Source organism: Monopterus albus, unplaced genomic scaffold (assembly GCF_001952655.1).
Source record: "Monopterus albus unplaced genomic scaffold, M_albus_1.0 scaffold106.1, whole genome shotgun sequence".
Lineage (NCBI taxonomy): Eukaryota > Metazoa > Chordata > Actinopteri > Synbranchiformes > Synbranchidae > Monopterus > Monopterus albus.
Genome location: NW_018127986.1, coordinates 302,527 through 319,541, shown reverse-complemented (window position 1 = coordinate 319,541; position 17,015 = coordinate 302,527). Strand labels below are relative to the sequence as shown.

At 40.4% G+C, this 17,015-nt stretch overlaps 3 protein-coding genes across 6 annotated transcripts in view; all 3 read left to right on the top strand.

The window, feature by feature from the left end:
- Positions 1-3,062, top strand: part of fgd (faciogenital dysplasia) — a 48,934-nt gene extending 45,872 nt beyond the window's left edge. For all 3 annotated transcript variants that reach the window (XM_020610690.1, XM_020610692.1, XM_020610691.1), the window contains exons 18-19: positions 547-681; positions 1,769-3,062. In XM_020610690.1, coding sequence (XP_020466346.1) covers positions 547-681; positions 1,769-2,014 — 381 coding nt within the window. In that variant the 3' untranslated portion in view covers positions 2,015-3,062. The remainder of the gene's footprint in view (positions 1-546; positions 682-1,768) is intronic.
- A 7,919-nt stretch (positions 3,063-10,981) lies between these two features.
- On the top strand, positions 10,982-15,408 carry susd3 (sushi domain containing 3). 2 transcript variants are annotated; one of them, XM_020610699.1, is made up of 4 exons: positions 10,982-11,480; positions 13,516-13,663; positions 14,197-14,364; positions 14,458-15,408. In XM_020610699.1, exons 1-4 carry the CDS (start codon positions 11,396-11,398, stop codon positions 14,795-14,797), a joined length of 741 nt encoding a protein of 246 aa, XP_020466355.1. In that variant the 5' UTR covers positions 10,982-11,395; the 3' UTR covers positions 14,798-15,408. The 2 variants fall into 2 exon arrangements, with proteins under 2 accessions (XP_020466355.1, XP_020466356.1); XM_020610700.1 differs by lacking the exon at positions 10,982-11,480 and adding an exon at positions 12,213-13,394.
- Positions 15,409-15,529: 121 nt separating this feature from the next.
- The window catches only part of LOC109966053 (caspase recruitment domain-containing protein 19-like), a 1,758-nt gene continuing 272 nt past the window's right edge, over positions 15,530-17,015 (top strand). Inside the window, exons 1-3 of the mRNA XM_020610629.1 lie at positions 15,530-15,536; positions 15,858-15,970; positions 16,057-16,218. Coding sequence (XP_020466285.1) covers positions 15,530-15,536; positions 15,858-15,970; positions 16,057-16,218 — 282 coding nt within the window. The remainder of the gene's footprint in view (positions 15,537-15,857; positions 15,971-16,056; positions 16,219-17,015) is intronic.

The following is a 17,015-nucleotide window of genomic DNA, read 5'->3' as shown; positions in this document are numbered from 1 at the left end:
TATGTGTCTTTGTCGATACTGTGAATGGATGTCTGCTCCGGTTACACTAAACAGCTGACAGGAGGAAACTGCCCATAATGTTGAAACTGCCATGTGATTGTGATTCAGGTTTATTCAGACCAGTGTCTCAGTGAGAGGACTCTCCTCGGCGGTGAGATTAGTCACCACATGGGGGAGCCATAGGCCGTGCTTGAACACCTGTCCCTGTTCAAACCTCACTGTCATCCATTGCATGACATGCTGAGATATGTGCTGTCAATTGCTCAGAAACTTTTATCTCCAAAATATGATACAAATGGATGTCAACTAAAAAATTAATTCAAACATATAATAATGAACATTATTTTCACAGCAACATTCAAAACACTGTTAGAAAGCGATTTATGTGAGGAAATCTAAATTAAATTGTCCAGTTCAACATTCAGTCCTCAGTGAATAGTTTTTCAGTTATCTCAGTTGTACACTGGTGTTTTACAAATATGTCTAGGCAGCAGTGGCTGGACTCCTTATCCAAACATTTCTATTATTATATCTTTTTGCCGACAGACTTCTCTAACGGGGGAGAACTGTCTACACTGTGGCCACCTTCAAGTGCAGGAGAAAGGGAAGAGCTGGACCAAGATGTGGGTGGCTGTCACCAAAGCTGAGCCACTGGTGATGTACTTACAGAGCAGTGGACAGGTACGAGTTAAACATGCACACTCTGGAGGCAGGTGTGTGTGTCAATGTGTTGTGATCCAGTTGTTCATTAAAGCATGTTCCACCTTTTCATTAGGTTTAGGGATTATGTATTTTAAGTTGTGTTATAGTCTGTTCTTTTTACCCACAATGGTCATCACTTTACAGTACTGTACTACATGCACTCCTCCTGTTAAATTAAGCATTGTGCAAATATAGGACAATAAACATTGCAAAGGTTCACCCACATGGCTGCATATGCTTCAGTCATGTCTTCAATGTCTATGAAGCCTTTTGCTGCACCCATCTGGCCTGTCTGTACATCCTGTGTCCTTCCCCCTTTTGAAGCTAAACATCCATACAGTGTAGTGCCTTGGCATATTACTGAGTGATGTGTCATGCCCTGCCTGTACCAGGTTGTCTGTGCACTGTCTGTGCTGTGTAGTATTTGAACCAGGAGCATTTCCTTGTCCTGAATCTGACCTCAGGCATAGACATTGTCAGTGACGCTGCTCTTCTGTTTGACTGGGTTTTAGTTTGTACAGACCAGATGAAGCAACTCTTTGGATTCACAGTAGTTCCTTGAAATCTTGGCTCAGTATGTAGCAATAAATCTGCTCAGAACCTCCCAAGGAATGCATATAGCAAGCGCTTTGCACGATTGCTTAAAATAAAAAAGACTCCCAAAGTAGTCATGTTTGGAAAGCTCTCCACAGCAGGCTGTCATTCATATCATAGTGGATGGCACAGAAGGGAAATCGGCCTGCGAAAGCCTCTCTGGGTTTCAATTCCAAGACTAATATCCAATCCCACTGCAGAAAGCTTCTTTTCCAAAGATTAGGATTAATGGGAGATAGACAGGCATTTCCTGATTATACTAAAAGAAAGGTGGGGAGGGAAAGAAGGGGACACAGTTCACTGTATGTGCCCAGTGGATTATATTCTCCTGCACATGAAGAGACAAACAGTTACTCATGATATTCATAGTACAGTATGTTGCCTCTTTGCTTAGAGAATGCCTTTTCAAGAGAACGTCATTTTAAAATACTACAGATTTTTTCTGATTGACTGATTTTGCTCATTTCTGTAGGATACCAAAGGGGCACGGGCGGTGCCTCTTCCTGGGTTCGAAGTGAACATAGTACCGCCATCAGCAGGTGAAAAGTCAGAGGTCAGACACGTGCTCCGCCTCAGTCACACCCAGCAAACTTTGCTCTTAAGTGCCCAAGATGCAGAAGTTCAGGCCAAGTGGGTGGATGTCCTCTCCAAAGCTGCCCGTGGAGAAACACCAACAGATACATCGACGAGCCTGACTGAATACAGGAAGAGCCAGTAGCCATGTTGGAGCCACGGGACTGCTGTAGCTCCCCCTTCCCTCCTTCCTCCTCTCCTGTGTATAGAGCACACATTACTTGAATTCACTTTACCTTGGCACTTTTTTTTTTTACTTTTGAAAGGACCACTCAGTCCTTCCTATGCCACTTCAGTCCAATCCTCATGACCACACAGCTACTTTTTGTCTCTTTCCCCTTTCTGTCAAAACACACAAAAAGAAGGACTGTGCTATCATACCGCTGTATGTATGTATTATTTCTTTCAGTGTTTTCAACAGCTGGAGAGGATCTTTGAAGAACTCATGTTTTATGTAAAATATAGCTGAATGGTTCCTGTATTGTGTTTTTTAAAGATGAAGGTCCTTGTACATTATACGACTGTGTGGTGGAGCATTAACTCTTATAGGTTTGTTTTACTTTTTGTGCAAAAGTGTTTGTGTGTGTGTGTGTGTGTGTGTGTGTGTGTGTGTGTGTGTGAGAGAGAGCCCCTTCCCAAGTTTATTAGGTATTGAATGGTAGTGTAACAAACCTGCACCGCCTCTCTGCTCTCCTGCTGGGAACACAGTAGCAGTTCAGTGGGTATTGTACAGAAACAAAAAAAGACATTTTAACTTAAAAAGACAGAGATGTGTATATTTGTGGCTGGCCACCTGATGCTCCCATGATCATCTCCTATCTTATAGAGTCTCTCCTCATATGTCTCTCTCCCTTCACCCTCTCTGGACTCTGAGACCTGTAATCTGAGTCTGATCCACCCACATTTCCACTCTGTCATTATTCTTTACTCCTCCTGATGAGAGTATTCAGCCAGAATGGCCTCAAGTCTGACCCTGCGCACAGGTTCAGTCCTTCAATATCTCCACTTGTACAGATGCTAAATAAATCCTTTCCAGGTTCTCTTCTTTTTCTGTCTCTGAGTATAGCAAACATTTTCCTGCTTCTCCCCCTTTGGTGATGTTGTGGAAATCAAGTACTGTACTGTACTGTACAACTGTTAATCTTGCCTTTTCCCGTTACCCTGCTCCTATCAGCACCAGCCTTTAAGCAAAACTAGCAAAAAAAAAAAACATTTGAATCTCTTTGTGCATGTAAACCCACTCATATTTATGTACCATGCTTTGAACTCTTGCCCCCGTCCCTCTCTTTATGCTCCAGAATTCATTCCTATCATACTGTAAGTGAACAGTGTCACCACTGTAGTGTTTTAAACATGGACTGTGCACAGTGGAAAAAGGAGACATAAACAAACAATAAACAAACATTGCTGTTCATTCAGTACCATGCTGCCCAAGAAGATTTTCATGTCTCATCCTGTTTCTTTTGAAAAATATGTTTCTCTTTGTTTTTTCCTTTATGACAAAGATCAGTCCATGGCCACTCCTCACTCGGTGACAAACGATGATGTTCATTCACTTTGGCCACTGTTCTTGTATTGATCTCACGCACCAAACAGTATGTGAAATAATTCTCGCAGCCATTCGCTTTGTTGCTGGTGTGATGTAAGGAGTAATAGGCTACTGTATGTGTACAAATACATTTATGTGTGCATGTGCAGTTTTACTATACTGTAGTATTAGTTCCTTTCTTTTTTTAGTACATCTTCACTTCCAGTTTTCACTTTTGTTTGGATCATTAATAATGGCCAATAATAGTCTTAGGAGTTTAGTGTTCAGCATTTTTGCCTGTATTTATGAGTATTTTGTGCTTTATAACACAGTAACACAGAGCACAGGTAAAACCAACCACAGGAAACAATGTTTTTAAAACCAAAAAGACTAAAGCTATGCCGGTGGGTCTGTGTGGCTATAAGCACACTAACACTAACATCAGCATCTGCATGGTCGCAATGACAGTGACCATGCAGATGCTGATGTTAGGTTATGTTTGACATCGGCAGTAAAGTCTGACAGGAATATTGTTTGTTTACTGTGGCCATCTAGTCAATTGTTTTTACAATCAAGATACACGTTACTAAAAATTTATTGTATTATTGATTTTAAATGATTAGACAAGATGCAGCTACCCCCTAAGAAAACTAATTTGCTCATACTTACACTTGACAAGCACAGACCACATTCATGGATTAGTGACCACAGGTTTACCACTAACGGCTACAGTTGCAGTAACGGTGTACAGCCCTGCAGGAGCTCTGAGACCGTATCGAGGCACAGTAGTGTTTTGAGCTAAATGTTAATGACGACATGCTTACAAGTTCACAATGACATTGTTTACAGGTATGTTGGGTGTGTGCTAATTGGGGCTAAACACAAAGTATAGAATTAAGAGTTGTTGAGAATTGCACTGAAAATCACAAATGTGAATCTTGTGGTGGTGCTGCAGGAAAAATCAGGGGATCACTGATATTGTTATTTATCCTCTGGAAACCATGGACTTTGTGAACCATCCCAGTACAATATTTTAAGTTAAGATTTCAGGGTTTTACATCCATCATCACTTTTTATGCTTCGTTCTTGTCAGCTGTGATTGACTGAAGGTTTTTTTTGTTGTTTTTGTTTTGCATGTCAGTGTCTTGTATGTGTTTTAAAATTGATTGACTTCTGAACAAGATAGATCTATGTCAAGTGTATGAACAGAACCTTTTATTGACAGCCAGTACAGTGTCTTAGCTAACACTATGAGAACCAAACACTTAAATCTCCAGTATTGTGGTGACTAATGACAAGCTTCTCAACATAGAAAACACACAGGCAGAACACTTCCAGAGATCCACAGTTGTACAGCTCATCTTCTGCTTGTATACGTATCATAAAATGAACTGAAAAGCTGCTGCAGCTGCCTTAGGTCGATTTTTCTACATCTCGATTTTCTTCAGTTTCATCTTCCCTCCCAGTTCTTGTGGTCATAAACTTATTGATGAGCATTTATAGAAAAAAAAAGCAGAGGACAGCTATTGATAAATGATATGAGCCATAACTTTTTTATTTAGCAAGTCAACACTATGTGTCAGAATGATGAATTGGAGGGCTGGTGTCTCTGTAGAGCTGTGAGCTGTGGTGCAGAGATAGAGAGCGAGCTGCTGACTGCCTCCTTCTGTCACTGGTTTACACACTGTTCATCTAGAGCAGAGTGTAACAGGGTGGGTACTGTTGTCTACTGCAGCACAGAGACCACACTAAGAAATGCACTATCCTCTCTTGGAAAACTCAAGTCTCTGTGTTGTTGTTTTTCTTTCCAACTAATCTTTTTTTTTAACACCTTTCTCAACAGTCGAATTTGGGTTTTCATTGTTTGAACACTCATGTTTGTGGCAGGAGTTTTTGCTCCTTCCACATTATTTGTGGGATGGTGTTTTCCCATTATGTAACAGAGTTGTATGCACCTCTGTCTCACACCTGGCTTTCTCACTCTCAGTTACATGCAGTATGTGTGTTTGCCAGTCATACCTGACTCTACCAAGGCTGCACTGCATCGATAACATGTTGACTTGACTTCCATCAGAGGCCTCAAGGTTTCCCTTAATATCTCTATTCATCAAGGGCACAGACCGTTTGAAAGAACAAAAGGCAAGGTTGGTTGAACTGAGCTATTAGTGTTGCCAGAAACATAATAGAGAACTGTTGTAGGGGACAGCAAAGCCAAGCAGAAAATTTCAAGGTATTTGTTCACAGTTTCAGATTGTGGCCCTGATTCTGTGCTGCTGGTTTCTCTTCTACAACAGCTGAGGAGAATGATTTTAATAGGAAAGCTGTCACATGCCACTGGACCATAAGCCTCTTACCAGCTGTTTGTTATTGTGTGTGTACATATATATATATATATATATATATATGTGTGTGTGTGTGTGTGTGTGTGTGTGTGTGTGTGTGTGTGTACGCATCTGTGTGGTTCAAAAACATTTGAATTTAGCATTTAACTTGTTTCACATACAGTACCTGCAGTCCTCCATTTTATCTTTTCTCTTCTCTTGTCGTCATCTCTCTACTCTCTATTTAGTCAAACTACTGACATTGGTTTATTAGCCTGTTGGTTCAACATTCTGACCCACAGTGGCACTTTTTATCATGCCAACAGCAGGTCCAAATATTTCACCTATATACCTCTAAAACTACAACTGACTTCCTATTAACCTTAGCTTGTTAGCATTCAGGTCAAAACACAGCCTAGCCCAGGGCAATGGTTCTCATCCTGGGGGTTAGGATACACCAAGGGTTTACAAGAATTTTAATAAGACAGGGTATATTTCTGCTGCACAAATGATTGAGTGTGAAAGTTGAATGTTGAACTGAAAATATATCACTAAATAATAGTAGTATTTTATTGAACTCAGTCATGATGGGTCTAAGCTTGTGACTGATTATTTTGTGGAACTACACAAGCTATGATTCGATATAATCACAGTTATAATAGTCTTTTTTTAAATAGTGGAATAGTGGATAGTTTTACCTATTTTGGGCATATAAAAAGCAATAAAGTGAAACAATCTCAGAAGAGGATATGACTTTGGTTGAACACCTGCCAACTACTTGTAAGGAGGGGCTACAGTAGACTTTGCATCACTTTAAGTCAAAAAAGTTCTAATCTAGTGACAGAAGGAAGCATCAGCAGCTTGCTCTCATCTCTGCACCACAGCTCACAGCTCTATAGAGACTCCAGCCCTCCAATTCATCACTCTGATGTAGTGTTACCTTTCTAAATAAAGAAGTTAATTCTACTATCCTTAGGCCACAGGGAATCATGCTGCCTGTGGTCTAAGGATAGTTGGAGCTGAGATGTTAGCCTGCAATAAATGATTATGTTTTTTCCCATTCAGAAGTAGTTCAGGAGTAGTGGAAACAAGCTGTGAATGTACCACTGTTGATACACAGTATCATCACCTTTTAAGTTGATATCCTTGTTAGTAGATGGTTGGTTATTTACTTATCCAGCTGTTTCAACATTATCAGCATTATCATTCATCTGGTCACCTGGTGAGTGTAAGTTGAATATTAACTCTCTTCTCACTCTGGTTTCTATCTCTACCAACTCGTGACAATAGCATATGGCTCCTTGTCTGATTGATGTACCACTTTATTTACTAGCTAGCTGGTAACTTTGTCTGTTACCCAGACCATTCACCCTTGTTCAAAAAATATGATGCTTCAGATAAACAAGGGTCATGCATTATTCTCAGGGTGTGGCGTATCATACTGCCTGGTGGCATATCTGCTGCAGCGCCAACACCCTCAAATGGCAATGCTTCAGTGCATTCTGAAGTGAAGCAAGCAGACAGTTCTGTTCCTGTAAAGGAAGTGGTTGCAATGGTTTCCTGCCATTTGTATGTGATGGTTTGTTCCTCCCAGCTGCATTGTCTCTGTCTGTTTCTTTAGTGTCAAACATCTTCATGACAGGTTCTTGTAAAAGACTCACAGTGGGGTTGATGTAAATGGGACCGTATCTCTCATAATTCCCCAAACCAATTATTTTCTGGAAGTTCAGGCCCATTCACAGTAAAATTGTAATAATATCTGTTGTAGGATCTGAACACTTCACACGTTGGCCTCCTCACTGAAACAACACACCCTGGGGAAGTGCCCTACATTTAATCAAGCTATAGCCTATGTAAGAGTAATTTACTATATTATAATGATTAATTGCTGTAATAGTTACACTACATCACCAGAGACAATATTATTGATCTCATTAACAGCCACTAAAGAGTGTTGGTCATCCTATAATTATATGCAAATTAGTAATCATTAAGCTGGATCTAATAATGATTATGATGATTAGAAGTCTAGTTAACTGAGTGACCGGAATGACCTTAGAAAAACTATATTCTTTGTGGTTCCTCTAGCTTGAACACCCATGACTTTGCCTCTCCCCAAAGCCTTCTAACAACCCCCTCCCACAAGAGAAAACAACACTGTTTCATGAAATAACAAGAGCAATTCTTCAGGGTCACTGAACAAATGATGTCTGTAAAACACCAAACCAAAATATCATATTCTAGAGCATCTATCGTTTCATCAGCTGTTATGGAACATTTTGAAATGATGTGGAATATCATGGCAGCATCAGAAACAAACAAAGAGTCATAAAAATGTGTATTATAGGAGTGCATCCAGGCACTACTTTAGCAAATAATCAGGATGCTTAATATTAAGAGGTTTTAGTAAACACTTTGCTGAGGCCATGTTGTTCAGGTGGAGGAAGATGGAACATACACAGGCATGATATGAAGTATATCTCTGTTATCAAAAGCGATGTCTTGTAGTTTATCTTTTTGAGTTGTTGCTCTCTTGCAAAACTTTACAAAAGTGATATAGCTTTCTGTGTTTGCCGGAAATGAACAACTGAGCACATTGCACCTCAGTTAACCTTATAGATGTCTCCCCTTAGTTTTCCCACCATCTATGTTCAGGCCAGAGCTACAGTATGTTGTCACTGTCCTTTCTGTCCTGTTCTGTTTCAGTATATAAATGCCTGCCACCCTCCAGACCATCTTATCTTTTATCTGTTGTCTTCAGCACTGTTGGGCCCACCCATCCTGTTAGCTCGCTGTCAGTACCACACTAGGAATGTCCCCAGTTGCATTGGTTAGATGTCCCAGTGCGTAAAGATCCTACAGGGTAGCTGACTCACATGAAACTGATGCAATTTTCTTACTATGTTGCAGGCTTTCATTCACTTTTACCCTCTTTGCTTACATCTCTTTCTTTTTGTCGTTTACTTCTCCTCCTCTCAGATAACAGGGGCAGAGTGAGGATGACGTGTTTAGCTGGAGCAGCAGTGTGGCTTTACGGCTTGAATGTTGTCAATTGGTCCTTCACTTTTCAAATTGAAATACTTCACCCACTATTGGACAAATTGCCATGAAATTTGATTAAAAAGCACTCAAGGTCCCCAGAGAATGAAATCTACTCTTCCTTTAACACCACAACAGATCAAAGTTTTTACATATCCTGTCAAATATTTCCATATGGACCGGAATAAGAGTTTGTTCATTTATGGTTTCCTGATGATGAATCATACTGGCTTTAGTGATCTGACTTTTGTCCCATCATGAGGTTGACATGTAATGATTTTGAGCAGCCCTAAGAAGCCTCCTCCATAATGCAGGTAAACCTAATGGGCTTATACCGAGTCTGTAGCTGTGATCTGTTTGCTTTGAGTGTGTAAAGTCACCATTTGCATGTCATTTTGAAATATCATTTTATGGAATGTGAAACCCCTGAAATCCTTTTGGGAAAGTCAATCTTTCATTGTATATTTCTACTTTAATCCTGTCTTTTTTGCCCATTCAAGTTTCTATGCTCCACTTTTTTGTACAGGCATTGTTATGATGTATTAATTGATGCGACTTGATAGGCAAAATGCTCATTATGCGCTTTCTTCCTTTTTAATACAATAAAAGAGACACTGACTGTCCTGTGCTTCATTACCAAGTCTCCTGGTTGCACACAAGCACACAAGCCTGTGCAGAGAATAAAACAAAGTCAGTCCAAACTGTAACCACTGAGACTATGACAGAGCAATCTTACTGTTGCTGTAGCAACTGTCTCCAAATCAACAGAAAAGGCAAACACTTTAGGTAGACTCATTTCACAGTCTCTTCATCCGTTATGACATTTTTTTTTGTCTACTTCTGTAACACAAAATATTCACAAACATTGATTTCATAGAATAAAAAGTGTCACAACTATTTATTTCAGAAAGCACATTCAGAGATGTTCCTTTTGTTCAAGTACATTGCTATAAAAATTCTGTTGCATAAAGGAAAATGTTATAACCATGTTTGACACTGGGAGCTGAACTAAACTCCAACATTTAAGACTTGTTTCATGTCTACAGAAGGATGAAAAGTTAGGTGGGAGTTTTAGTGGAATTAATTAAGAAATAATTTCCTAAGAGTATGCTAATGAACTGTGTCACTCCATAACATGGAGAGTACAATAAACAGCATATTATAAGACAGCTATGAACATAACTCTTTGTCATTTGCATAGCTCTTAAGTCTTGAGTGTGAACACTTTTAATCAGCTATGCTAATATATTCATGAATGAAGAGGCAAACTGCTGTCTGAGAAGCTGAGGTGGTGTGTGGGGTTCAGGGCAGCGCTCGTGGAGACACATCACCCTCAGCAGAAAGTGACTTATGCATGCTCAGAATTCTCAATGAAATTTAGACTGACATGCAGTTTGAACAAGAGGAAAGTGCCACTTTGTGATGTGAAGGCAACCTTAAAAATAGAATCCTGTGCCGAGGCTATATGCCTGTGTTGTATGATGTGTGATATGCTTGTCAACACATGTTTTTGTTTTATGGTAAAGTGGACAAAAATGCATCAGTATGTTTGTTTCATTAATCACATTTCCATGTTGCACCCACCCATGACTACTCCTTAAGTAATGAAGGCCCAGAGCTATTTTCTCACTCTTTATGCTGTGAATATGTTATGTTGAATGGTAGAATATATTAAGACATCTGTCAGTAAAACTATTAAATGATACAGGTCATCCGTGTCACCGGTTGACCACAGGCTTACATGAACAGTGACCACAGTGAGAAACAGAAAGGGAAGTGAAGTGAAATTTAAACAGAATTTGAGTCACAGTGATATTTAGATTGTGGTTAGACATACTTATAGAGAAATAAGGGTTCTGACACAATACTTTCAATGTTTCAATAAAGAATCATGTAATCTGGTATACTTTCAATAAAGAAAGACAGCACGACTGGGCTCAGCTGAAACATCTTTCTTTCACACACCTTTCTCATGCTTCTGCTTTATATTTCTTACGTTTTACTCCCTCTCTGTTTGGTCCTACTGCTGTTACTTGTGCAGCTGATATTTAGTAGCAATTAATAAATGTAAAGTCGTTAGTTGGGGACAGTGAGATCTATGCTTTCTACAATCTATAGGATCTAGTGCAAAGGAAAAGCTTTACGTCATTGATTGGCTAGGTGTGCTTTGCAAATTTTCACCCCAGTCTGTGGCTCCACATCCTGATAGGCTCAGAGCAGCTGTGCGACATCCTGTCCACAAAGAGCGGATTATTGCTGCCGTTGTTACTCATCACTCTCTTGCTCACTAAACGCGGCTCTGATATCCAACTTTAACTCACTTGGTGTAATACACACATTTTTGTTTTGGTCAACAAGATTTCGACGGATCACTTCATCTCTCTTTGGCTCATTCGCCTGCGCGACAGCCACACACTGTGCGTACTCCTAACCTTCAAATAAGTGAGTGTTGCAGTGAGACGGATCTGCGGGAGGACTCTGTGCATGATAAGCTGTCCGCTCAGAGGTAGAGAGCCGAATAACGCACAACTCCAGCAACGGACTCCCGAGGTGTCCTGTACTGGGCGCAGAGGAGCATCGCCGCGCAGTCTTTACGCACAACCAGAAGAGCGGAGACGGAGCGGAGTCTGTCACCAACATGTCGGCGGCAACCGCTTCAGTAACAGATGTGTTCAGAACTGATGTTAAAAACAAAGATAACGTCCGTGATCAGAATAACTCGGGTAAGATTATAGGCTTGTTACAGTTCTATTGTTAACGTAATGTACTTATTCATTCCAGATTACATGATTTAATTTTAAAAGAGAATGAGACCAAACAAAACGAAGAGAAAATGGGTGGCTTAACCATCAGTAACTTCTTTTGCTGACGATGGGCATTGACGCGCGCGCGCACACACACACACACACACACACTGCATAAAAGTGATGCTCTCTGCTTATCAGCAGGTCCTTCTGTTACATAAATATGAATGTGAAGATCTAACACCGACGGCCTTCGGGGAACTATTTATACCAAGCTGCTTCTATCCCACTGCTTCTGTACAATTCTTCAGAAAATGTTCAAATGTGCTTCCTGTCTGCCTGTCTGATAACGAAACCACGAACTGTTGTTTTTTGACTCTCCTTGGCATTGAAACTTCTACCCTCTTCTATCCTCTTGCAGCTGCACACTCTCTCACATTCTTTGATGTTATCCTTTATCTACGCAAGTAGTTACAAAGGAGGAACTTTGCAAAACCTCTCTCCCTGTCACAAGTTTTATTGTTGTTTGTTTTTATTGAAAGCTTTACAGGAGCTGGTTCCCTCAGTAAACAAGCTTGCTGAGACTTTTCCTGGACCTGCTCACATTATCCCTCCCAGTTTTGTTGGAACTCACCAGATTGATCATGTGTTTATTTGCATTCCAACAGCTTGTATCACGATGAAGGGATACTCTTACACTGTAGGTTCATTGTGCCCCCCCCCCATACACACACACTAATATGCTGAACACTCTGCTATAAGATCACTGGTTATTTAGCATGGCTCCAGATGGCCTATGTGTTTCCTGCAGCCTCATGGGCTTTTGTTTTATGAATAATCATATCTCCTGTTCCAATATCGTTACAATTTGATGCAGCACAGCATAATAAAGAAGGGGGGCAATGTTTTGACACATAATGTTGTGCAGCCCTACAGGGGTTCATTTACTCAACCTGTAGACTAATTGTCCCATTCCACTCTGAGTCCCAGCTGCAGCTCGTTTAGGTCAGTCCCAGGCTCAGTGCACATCCATACCACTACCAGCCCAGAGGATCATCCATGGAAATGGTACCAGTGTGGGCAAAGTCATTTTCCTGCAGTGCTCAGCTAAACACAAACTGATTCAACACTAATGTGTGTCATGAGCACCAACTACACCCACTGGGTGGGGGAGATGTACTGTAAACGTAAGCAGAAATGGGGAATAGAAACTGAGTCACTAAAGCAACAGTTGGTATAGAAAGAACAGGTAGGATTCATTTACTTGTAACCAGGAGCACGACACCTTATAAATCTATTTATTCATACACTTACTGTAACGGTGTGTGCAGACTAAATGTCCCAAATGCTTTTCCTGAGAGAACTGCAGAGGCTGCAAAATTTCCCCTGAACTGTCTGTCTGCTCATTATTCTGAAGAGATGGAATATACATGAAACATTATGTGAAAGACATTGTGGCTACTGGGCAGTGTTAGATGAAGACACCTAGTATTTGGCTTGCAATAAGTAATGCTTTAAATGCTGTAAGAACACATTTGAAAGTAAATGATTTGTTGCTTGGAGATAAAACACATTAAAGTAGAATATTAATGCTAATGCTGGCAGAATGGAATAATTTCAAGCAGGTGCACAGTCAGTTATTCTTTTAAGTGAATGGAAAAAGTGAGAGCAGGATATGAATTATATTTCAGAATCAGTCATCCTGGGAGAAAAGAAGCTGTCTGATGTGGAATTTATGTTTTATTGTCTTTTCTATTCTGAGTGCACTTTGTAGCAAAATGACTTTTTATTGCTGCCAATCTCCTCTGGTTACACAATAATGAAAGGTGTGATGGTTTTGAGCAGCCTGCAAACCCTGTGCAAAGCGATGGTGTTTTATGTGGTTTGAGTCTGGTAAGAAATTATTATACACGGCCTTTGCAGCATGATGGGTGGAGTTGTCTAATATACTGAGTGTGTTACATGGAAATAAAGTCAATAAATTAGTCAACAGTCTTCCCCTCTCTCACTGCAGCTCTGTTTCTCTATGGGGACAGCGGTTTCCGTTTGGCTGTGTTGGTATCCATTGTAAGCTCAGCCATAATCTTCTTCATGTCCATGGCCTTCATCACTTGCTGTTTGCTCAAGTGCGTCAAAGAGGACAAAAGAAAAACGGAGGAAAGGTGAGTGAGATGCAAACAGAAGAATAAGGCAAAACAAAATCAGTGCTCTCCTACACATATTTGGGGTTTGTGTGAAGTTTACCTTTTTTGGACTCAGAACATGTATTCATATGAAACCTTTCAGAGGTTTAGAGAAGACATACTGTATCTATTTGCTGGACCTGCTAACAACTCATAGATACCTGAGACATGACAAATACAAATACACTGGGAGCTGCTAGTTTAATCTTGAACAATGTGTTGTATTTTCAATTATTGCATGTTCTTTAATGTGAGATCATTATCTGCAAAGTAACCTAGTAGATGTGAAATAAATGCAGTGGAATAGAAACTACAATATTGTCCTCTGAAATGAAGTAGAAGTATAAAGTAACATAAAATGAAGTACAGTCACCTCAGAATTGTACTTAAAAACTGTATTTGAGTAAAAGAATGCAGTAAAAACAAAGAAGTGTGTCAGTCAGATCAGTCAGTTTCCTGTAATACATTCACAAACTGAAATACTGAGGCTCAGGTTTAAATGTTTTAACCAGGGAGACAGATGTGGGGCAATTTGAGGAGCAGACCCAACATCAGAAGGACGCCAGGTCTCACCGCAGCCATAAAAACAGGAACAACAATAACAACAACACACAGGAGCAGATGCTCTCTTCATGGGCCACTCATGACACAGTCATGTGTGTCAGCGTTGCGGACTGCAGGTGAGACATGGGCTGACTTTCATCAAAATGGTCATGAAGACATGCACACAGCAGAAAAAATAGGGAAACATCTTCTTGTCTTTTCCTCCACAGATGTCATCAAGAGAGCGCCCCTGGTCCTCCCTGCATATATGACTCCATTCCGTCGCCCGCTGCTCTACCCGGCCATGACTATGCCAAGCCTGTCATTCTCCAAACCCCAGAATCTGCACAAGTCACTGTTCCACCTCACTACCCTGGACCTCCTCCACCCTCCTGTCACACTACAAGCCCAAACCTGGCCCAGATTTCAGCAGCGGGGCCTGATTTGGTGTGGCAGTATGGAGAACAGCAGAGACATTTGTCAGGGATGAACTCATCAGCCACAGATGAGTCCAACACGTGGAGCATGAACCAAACCAAAGAATTTTCCTTAAGGATTTTACCAGTGTGAGGACACATTACATGCCAAACTGTACCATCAGTCAAGGATCTATTCACTGACCAAATATATAAAACAGTGTTACCTTTATCATTGTGCACTACAGGATGTAACAACTGAATATTCCTGGTCTTACTGAAAGTGTTACATCTGCAGTTTTACACAGCATGAAGGTTCTGTAGGCATGCCAATCTGACAGGCTTACAGCATGTGACTTTTGTGAACTGTAGTGGCACACTGCCCCCTGCCTGAAAGGTGCAGCCATTGCACTTTCAGGAGACCAGCCTTGTTGGATGCCTGTAAGGTTGAGGTACTTTATGGTCCTTTATCAAACTTAAATTGAATAGTTCTGTTGACATTAAGGTTAACAGTTAATGTGTTGATGGGGGATATGCTTCACAATACATTCAAGAGAGCTCAAGAAATTGTCTGAAAAGCACTTTCCAGGGTAGGATAGTCCACTTTGCTGAAGGAGGAGAGCAGCTGGAAAGCACTGGCATGTATATCATTTTTAAGGAATGTAAATAAATCAAAGACTTCTACTGATAATGAGTGAGAATGTATTGGAATGGAAAGAGCGCAGTGGTGTACATTTATTTCTGTTGGACTAATAAAAATGTGGAGCAGTACAACGATTTAGACTGGACTGTGTAATGATGTTGCATGTACAGTACACAGGAATTTCAGGTGACAAGGTGAGTGTATTACTAAAATGACTGACTTGTTACTTGGCCCTATTTGATTATGTTCGGTAATTAATACAAATGGAAAACAGGTCGACCTATAAAATAAAACAATAAATGACACCTCTGTGACCAAATGGACAGTTTTGCAGCACTGTAGTTACCTGTCTAAATAGGAGAATAAACCTCTTAGTCATTTATTTTCAAAGCAGGGCTGATGCCAAGACCAGCTTACAAAGAAACTACTTAAGACTATACACAAAGTCTTCAGACCTCTGATTAGAGCTTTATGTAGGGCTGTAGTTGCACAGGGTCATGACCTGTTTCAGACATTTCACACGGTTTCACTGTTTCTTCTTAATGTTGTCATTTCTGTCTTTCTTGACTAGACATTGACGGTTACCATGAGCAGCTCCAGATGGACACTGAGCTGGTTGACAGACTGGTGTTGCAGCTGAACAGAATCTACCCCCCCATACTCAGTGACAATGAAGCCTGCAGGGTCACTCCAGACAATATATAGCACTTATCTAAAAAAAACACATCCTGTTTCTGAAGGATGCTGTACAGGTGTGTGCAGTGATTCAGTTCAGCACGTGTGTCTCTGCAGTTCAGTTGCAGCACCTGCATGGGAAAGGCGATGAGGCATGTCATGAATTCTACAGAGGTCTTCACATCCATGCAGAGGACATCTACTCCAGCTTATCCACCCGAGTCAGACATAAAGGTAAAAACACTGAGCAGGGCTTCTGAGATGTTTTAGTGGCTGAAGCTTGCCACTAGAACTGCAGTCAGGTGAGAAGCCTCTCTTCTCAAAGATGTTGTCTGAATGTATTTTTGAGAAGTGTTTAGTTTAATGGGGAGACACTCAGAATTAAATCACAGTAGGTCTTATTACTCTACCTAAAATGTGTATCACTAATTCATAGTCCTATTTCAGTGTTCAAATGCACCATCTTCTGGGTCCTAGAAATTCTTCATCATTTTTTTAAGTTATTAAAATTATGTAATGTATTAGTAACTAGTAACATTTTTGTGAAACTTGAGAAAGGAACCCTTATCAGACAATAAAACCCACCACTATATATGCATTGCCCTTGGGGATCTAATCAGGTTTCTTGTGTATTTATGTTGCTGTTTTATTTTGTTTTTTCCTTTTGCAAAAGGCAAATACAGCAAAACACACTCTGTATGGTAATAGATTACTGGTGTAAAGAAGGTGCCTGGAAATGATCTTTTAATCCTTCACTGCCATCAGATGAAACCTGAGGCTGGCTGCAATGTGTGCAGCGATTGTCAAACTAAGTGTTATATACTCTGGGAAATGGTGGACAGTATAAGTAACTAATAACTTGTTATTAATGGGTCAAAACATGTCTTTAATCTGTCTTTTTACTTTTTACTATGTCTTAATTTGGCTACAAGAGGGCAAGGGTGTCTTTTCAAACCTGGTGGTCATATAGAGTGTATGTCAGGGTGACACTGTACCCCTCACTGATCCTGAGGACCAGCTAAGCTTTGTTTTTCAGAAAACATAGTTGCCAGCT

Coding starts and splice junctions, on each gene's coding strand:
- susd3 (XM_020610699.1), top strand. CDS start 11,396: ATGTCGGCGGCAACCGCTTCAGTAACAGATGTGTTCAGAACTGATGTT. Junction 13,664..14,196: donor AAAAGAAAAACGGAGGAAAG/GTGAGTGAGATG, acceptor TGTTTTAACCAG/GGAGACAGATGTGGGGCAAT. Junction 14,365..14,457: donor GTCAGCGTTGCGGACTGCAG/GTGAGACATGGG, acceptor TTTCCTCCACAG/ATGTCATCAAGAGAGCGCCC.